Source organism: Pteropus vampyrus, unplaced genomic scaffold (genome assembly GCF_000151845.1).
Source record: "Pteropus vampyrus isolate Shadow unplaced genomic scaffold, Pvam_2.0 Scaffold116, whole genome shotgun sequence".
NCBI lineage: Eukaryota > Metazoa > Chordata > Mammalia > Chiroptera > Pteropodidae > Pteropus > Pteropus vampyrus.
The window spans coordinates 1,634,845-1,641,545 of record NW_011888897.1 but is presented as its reverse complement, the minus strand read 5'-3'; the positions used below and the strand labels follow the sequence as shown (position 1 = coordinate 1,641,545).

Here is a 6,701-nt window from a genome sequence, read left to right as displayed (position 1 = left end):
TGTTTTTTTGTTGTTGTTGAGTTGTATGAGTTCTTTATACATTTTGTATATTAACTCCTTATTGGAGGTGTTGTTTGCAAATATCTTCTCCCATTTAGTTAGTTGCCTCCAATCCATGAGCACAAAATATCTTTCTATTTCATTGTGTCTTCTTCAATTTCTTTTAACTATGTCTTACAGTTTTCAGTGTATAAGTCCTTCATATTCTTTGTTAAGTTTATTCCTAGGTATTTTATTCTTTTTGTTGCAATTGAAAATGGAATTGGTTTTTACATTTGTTTCTGAAGTTTCACCTTTTGCATATAGGAACACAATGAATTTTTTTACATTGATTTGTACCCTGCAACTTTATTATATTTGTTTATTGTTTCTAATAGTTTTGGTGATGCCTTTAGGGGTTTCTATATAGAGAATCATATCATCTGAAAAAGTGACAATTTGACTTCTTCATTCGCAATTTGGATGCCTTTTGTTTCTTTCTCTTGCCTGATTGCTTTGACTAAGACTTCTACTACTATGCTGAATAACATTGGTGAGAGTGGGTATCCTTGTTTGTTCCTGATCTTAGAGGAAAAGCTTTTCATTTTTTACCATTGAGTGTGTTATTAGCTGAGGGTTTGTCACATGTGGGCTTTATTATGTTGAGGTACTTTCCTTCTATATCCATTTTATTAAGTGTTTTAATCATAAATAGGTGTTGTATCTTGTCAAGTGCTTTTTCTGTATCTATTGATATGATCATATGATTTTTATCCTTTATTTTATTAATGTGGTATATCACATTGATCGATTTGTGTATGTTGAATCATCCTTGTGCCCTTGGAATGAACACCACTTGATTGTGATAAATTATCTTTTTAATGCATTGTTGTATTCAGTTTGCTTGTATTTTGTTTAGGATTATTGCATTTGTATCCATCAGAGATATTGGTCTGTTTTGTTCTTTTTTTATGTGTTATTCTTGCCAGGTTTTGGTATCATGGTACTGTGGGCCTTATAAAATGAGTTAGGAAGTATTACTTCTTCTTCAAATTTTTGGAAAAGTTTGAGAAGAACAGATATTGAGTCAGCTTTGAATGTTTGGTAGAATTCACTAATGAAGCTATCTTGTCCTGAACTTTTACTTTTGGGGAGGTTTTTAATGATTGTTTCATTTTATTTATTTATTTATTTATTTATTTATTTATTTATTTATTTATTTATTTATTTATTTTTTACTGTTGATTTGTCTATTTAGATTTTCTAGTTTTTTGTGATTCAGTTTGGGAACATTATATGTTTCTAAGAACTTGTATTTTTCTTCATGGTTATTGAATTTGGTGGCTACAGCCTTTCATAATATTCTTTTATAGTCCTTGTATTTCTTTGGTCTTTGGTGTCCATTGTAACTTCTTTTCTTTCATTTATGATTTTGTTTGAGTCTTTTTCATTTTTTTCCTTAGTGAGTCTAGCCAGAGGTTTGTCAATTTTATTAATCTTTTCAAAGAACCAACTCTTTGTTGTATTAATGTTTTCTATCATCTTTTTGCTTTCTATTTTGTTTAATTCTACTCTAAGTTTTATTATTTCCTTCCTTCTACTGACTCTGGGAAAAGCAAAGTTTGGAGACTTCTAGTTTTGTCATCTTGCTGATGTCAGATAGCAATACAGACATCAGCAAGATGGTAGGATAAAAACTGATTACTATCACCCCTTAGCATTTGCTAATATTCCTGTATCTCAGAAGAAAACCTCTAGTAGGAAGTGATCAGCAAACTCAGCTGTCTTGTAAAAGCTCCCTGAGAACTCATTCTCTCCTAACTTTATTGACAAACCCTAGAGTTTCAACAGAGATGGATCAGATTAGCCTGTCTCTTTGCTATGATTCTCTGAACTTTTTTAATATCCAGACTTATCTTTCCAATTTAGATATTCTAAGATATTCTTGGAATTTTTTTGCCATCAAACATTATCAGAATAATAAAATATGAAACCACAAAAGTGGATTTGTTATAATGTCTATATTTCTAATTTTGTGCCATCAATATATGTATAAGTTGACATGCATTCATGGATACAGCCTTCATGATTTTCCCTATTCCCAGTCATTTGAGGATTGGCTCCTGAGAGAGAAACTGATCAGAATTTGAGCCTCATCTCAGGATGGCTTTTCTAACCTTTTGTGACTGATGGGTCTCTACCTTTTCATAGACCGTGTTCCTCTAGGTTGGTTCTGTTCTTCATACCTCTTCATTAAAGTTTGAATGCTTATGTATTGTGCAGTTTTTTAGGGCCCTGTAGATCATAGTTCCCTAGATGAGGACTTCACTTCTCTAACCAACTCCAAAATATATGTCCCTGGTATTCAGCCATTACAAATGATCTGTCTTTAGAAACTCATTCATAGAGTTCCCATTTTGACATTAATCATAAAATCCTCTCCCTATTTCCCTGGGAAAAGGAAAACTTTAACACCATTGTTTATGACATGTCACTTCTAATTGCCAACTTGTGATCATGAACACTCACTGGGTTTGATTTTTTCTCTTAGGATTTATGCGTCTGGTTGGAGGGGATGGACCCTGCTCAGGGAGAGTAGAAGTGCATTCTGGAAGAGACTGGATTCCAGTGTCTGGTGGGAACTTTACATTCCTCACTGCCCAGGTCATCTGTGCGGAGCTGGGGTGTGGCAAGGCTGCGTCTGTCCTGGCAAACCTACCAATCAGAGAGTCAGATGGACAGGTCTGGGCTGAAGAGTTCTGGTGTGTGGGGCAGGAGACAAATCTCTGGTTCTGCCCTAGAGTGCCTTGTCCAGGGGGCACTTGCCAGCACAGTGGAGCTGTTCAAGTTTTTTGTTCAGGTGAGATGTAGAACAGGGCTTTAACCTCCATGCATGCTCTGTTGGAGTAAGAAAAACATGAGATTTGGCTGAAATCCTCTCTTCTCTTACCAGCATACACAGAAGTTCGACTCATGAAAAATAGCACGTCTCAGTGTGAGGGACAAGTAGAGATGAATATTTCTGGAGAATGGAGAATGCTCTGTGCTTCCCACTGGACTATGGCCAATGCCAATGTTGTTTGTCATCAGCTTGGCTGTGGAGTCGCCATCTCTACCCCAAAAGGAGCATACTTTGTGGAAGGAGGTGATCAGATCTGGAAAGCCCAATTTCACTGTTCAGGGGATGAGTCCTTCTTATGGAATTGCCCTATGACAGCCCTGGGCATTCCTGGCTGTACCCACAGAAACACGGCCTCTGTAATCTGCTCAGGTAAGAGAGAGGGAGGGGCTAACTGGTACTCAGTAAGTTCCTTTAGTGAAATGTCCCTAAGAGCAGACAATGTGGAAAAATTGCCTTCAAAAGTAAGATATTTTATGGCAAAACATGGTTCTTTTTATTGTTCATTCTTTTTTTTTTTTTTTAGTTCAGGGTGAGAAGTGTTAAGAACAATGATATTTTTTTAAATAAACAATATTATTTAAGTTTACTCATAGAGAATAATTTGTAAGCAATAAGTATATACCTTGGTCATGTACATCAACTCAGATTAATAAGGAGAACATTAATAGCACTCAGGAAGTCACCTTTCCATCCTACTAATCACTCTGTCCTCCCTCCTCTCTAAAGACGAGGTCCTCAAAGAACTAAAAAGAACTAAGCTCAAAATTAGTAGAAGAAAGGAAATAACAAAGATCAGAGCAGAAATAAATAAAATGGAGACTAAAAAGACAATTGAAAGGACTGATGAAACTAAGAACTGATTTTTAAATTTTTTAAAATTTATTTTTATTTTTTTAGGCGAGGCAACCCTTGGTTGACCTCACAGATTGCAAGGACCTTGTCAGTTTACAATCCTTATTTTTTTATTTTTTACTCACCTATAGCACCTGGTCTTCTTAGGTGGTCTCCCATCCAAGTACTAACCAGGCCCAACCCTGCTTAACTTCCGAGATTAGACGGGATCAGGTTTGCTCAGGGTGGCATGGCCATAGATTGATTTTTTTAAAAAGATAAACAAAATAGAAAAAACTTTTAGCTAGACTAAGAAAAAAAAGAAACAAATAAAATCAGAAATAAAAGAGGGGACATTAAAGAAATACAAAGGAATGTAAGAGGCCACTATGAACAATTATATGCCAACAAATTGGATAACCTAGAAGAAATAACTTGTAGAAACATACAGCTTACCGAGACTGAAATATTAAGAAATAGAAAATCTGAACAGACCAATAACAATCAAGGAAATTGAATCAGTTCTCAAAAATCTTCCAGTGTAGAAAATCCAGGGGAGATGGTTTCTCTTACGAATTCTACCAGACACCTAAAGAATTTAACATCAATTCTTTTCAGCCTCTTCTAAAAAATAGAAGAGGAGGAAACATTTCTAAATTTATCTTATGAAGCCAGCATTACCCTGATACCAAAGCCAGATAATGACTGAAAGCCAGATAATGACTATAGACGAGAATCCTTGGTGAATATAGATGCAAAAATTCTCAACAAACTATTAGCAAACTGAATTCAGCAATACATTCAAAAGATCATACACCATGATCAAGTGGAATTTATTCCTGGGATACATGGATAGTTCAATACGTGCGAATCAATAAATGTGAAGCACTACATTAATAGAATGAAAGTTAAAAATCATATGATCAACTCCATAGATGTAGAAAAAGCCTTTGACAAAATACATCTTCATTATAAAATCCTCAACAAATTGGATAGAAGGAACATGCCTCAACATAAAAAGGGCCATATATCACAAATGCACAGCTAATATACTCAAGTGTGGACAATTGAAAGCTTTTCCTCTAAGATCAGAAAAAGTACAAGGGTGCCCACTCTCACTATTAATATTTAATATAGTACTGGAAGTTCTATATAGAGCAATCAGGCAAGGTAAAGAAATAAAAGCAACCAAATTTGAAATAAAGTAAAATTGTCATTATTTGAAAATGATATGATTTTACATATAGAAAACCCTAAAGACTACCAAAAAACAGAAGTAACAAACAAATTCAATAAAGCTGCAAGATATAAAATCAGCATAGAAATCAGTTGTATTTCTATACTCTAACAATAAAACATTTGAAAAAGAAATAAACAAAACTATCCCATTCACAATATTATGAAAAAAAAAGATTAAAATACTTTAGAATAAATTTAACCAAGGAAGCAAAATATCTGTACAATGAAAACTAGGAGACTTTGATAAATGAAATTGAAGAAGATCCAAACCAACGGAAAATTATCACATTTTAATGGATCAGAAGAATGAATATTGTTAAAATGTTTATACCATCCAAATCCATCTACAGATGCAGTGCAATCTGTCTGAAAATTCCATTGGCATTTTTCACAGAAATAGAAAAACAATCCTAAAATTTGTATGAACCACAAAAACTCCAATTAGCCAAAACAATCTTGAGGGACAAAGTTGAAGGCATCACTCAGATGTAAAAAAGATGAAACATTGCTGTATGGTCAACATGGATGGATCTTTAGAGTTTCATGCTAAGTGAATGAAGTCAGATGGAAAAGGACAAGAACCATATGATTTCACTCATATGTGGGATATTAAACGATAATCAACAAATGGACAAGCAAACCAAACCAACAAACATAGATATAGACAATAGAATGGTGGTTACCAGAGAGGAAGGGAGGTGGGGGAAAGACCAAAAAGGTAAAGGGGGTCATGTACTTGGCAACGATAGGAGACTAAACCTCGGGTGATGAGCACACAATAGAGTACACAGATATCATAATGTAAAGTTGTACACCTGAAATCTATATGATGTTATTAACCAATGTTATCCCAATAAACTTAATACAGAGAATATAGGCATTGTCAGAAGCAAAATCTCCACAAAGAAAGTGAACTATAAAATTATGATAACATTAATGCTATGTTACAGCTTTCATCTCAGACCCCATCACTAGGTTATTATTTAGTTTAATTCATTATCTCGTTCTTCGACTTTATTAATCCTCTGACCGCAGCTGTTTCTGTAGGAAACCAGACCCAGGTGCTGCCCCAGCGCAACGACTCTGCGTCTGAACCAGCAGGCTCTGCAGCCTCAGAGAGGAGCGCTGCCAACTGCTCAGGTGAGGGTCCCACAGGACCAGAAAAGCCTTCTCTTTCCTTGTGTAAAAGCCCCATCGCCACGACTCTCTCTCCTCAGACGGCAGACAGCTCCGCCTGGTGAACGGGGGCGGTCCCTGTGCCGGCAGAGTGGAGGTCCTTCACCAGGGCTCCTGGGGCACCGTCTGTGATGACAGCTGGGACCTGAACGACGCGCACGTGGTGTGCAGACAGCTGGGCTGTGGAGAAGCCCTCAATGCCTCGGTCTCTGCACACTTCGGGCAGGGATCAGACCCCATCTGGCTGGACGACGTGAACTGCACGGGGAAGGAGTCGCACGTGTGGAAGTGCCCTTCCCGCGGCTGGGGGCAGCACGACTGCTGGCACAAGGAGGACGCAGGGGTCATCTGCTCAGGTCTGCGCTGCACATCGTGCATAGGCAGGGGGAGGGGATGCGGGCTCTGGAGGATGGGAGTCTGAGTCCTGCGGGGTGCTGCTGAAAGGGCCAGAGGACATGGAAGAAGCTTCCCTCCACAGTGCCTGTCTTTCTAGCAGATGGGAAGATTGGTGCTTTCATTTCCTCCTGCAGCAGCTGAAGCTCTGCTCCTTCCTTCTCAGCGATATTCCCTGACA

The 6,701-nt window shown here is 37.2% G+C and overlaps 1 protein-coding gene and 1 non-coding gene across 2 annotated transcripts in view; one reads left to right on the top strand and one right to left on the bottom strand.

Annotated features, from left to right (window-relative positions):
* Positions 1 to 6,701, top strand: part of LOC105296020 (antigen WC1.1-like) — a 34,768-nt gene that overhangs the window by 13,669 nt on the left and 14,398 nt on the right. The window contains exons 3-6 of the mRNA XM_023533933.1: positions 2,531 to 2,839; positions 2,933 to 3,250; positions 5,999 to 6,091; positions 6,169 to 6,483. Coding sequence (XP_023389701.1) covers positions 2,531 to 2,839; positions 2,933 to 3,250; positions 5,999 to 6,091; positions 6,169 to 6,483 — 1,035 coding nt within the window. The remainder of the gene's footprint in view (positions 1 to 2,530; positions 2,840 to 2,932; positions 3,251 to 5,998; positions 6,092 to 6,168; positions 6,484 to 6,701) is intronic.
* LOC111743601 lies at positions 3,856 to 3,974 on the bottom strand. The gene has a single exon (XR_002781791.1). It is a non-coding gene; the product is annotated as a 5S ribosomal RNA (ribosomal RNA).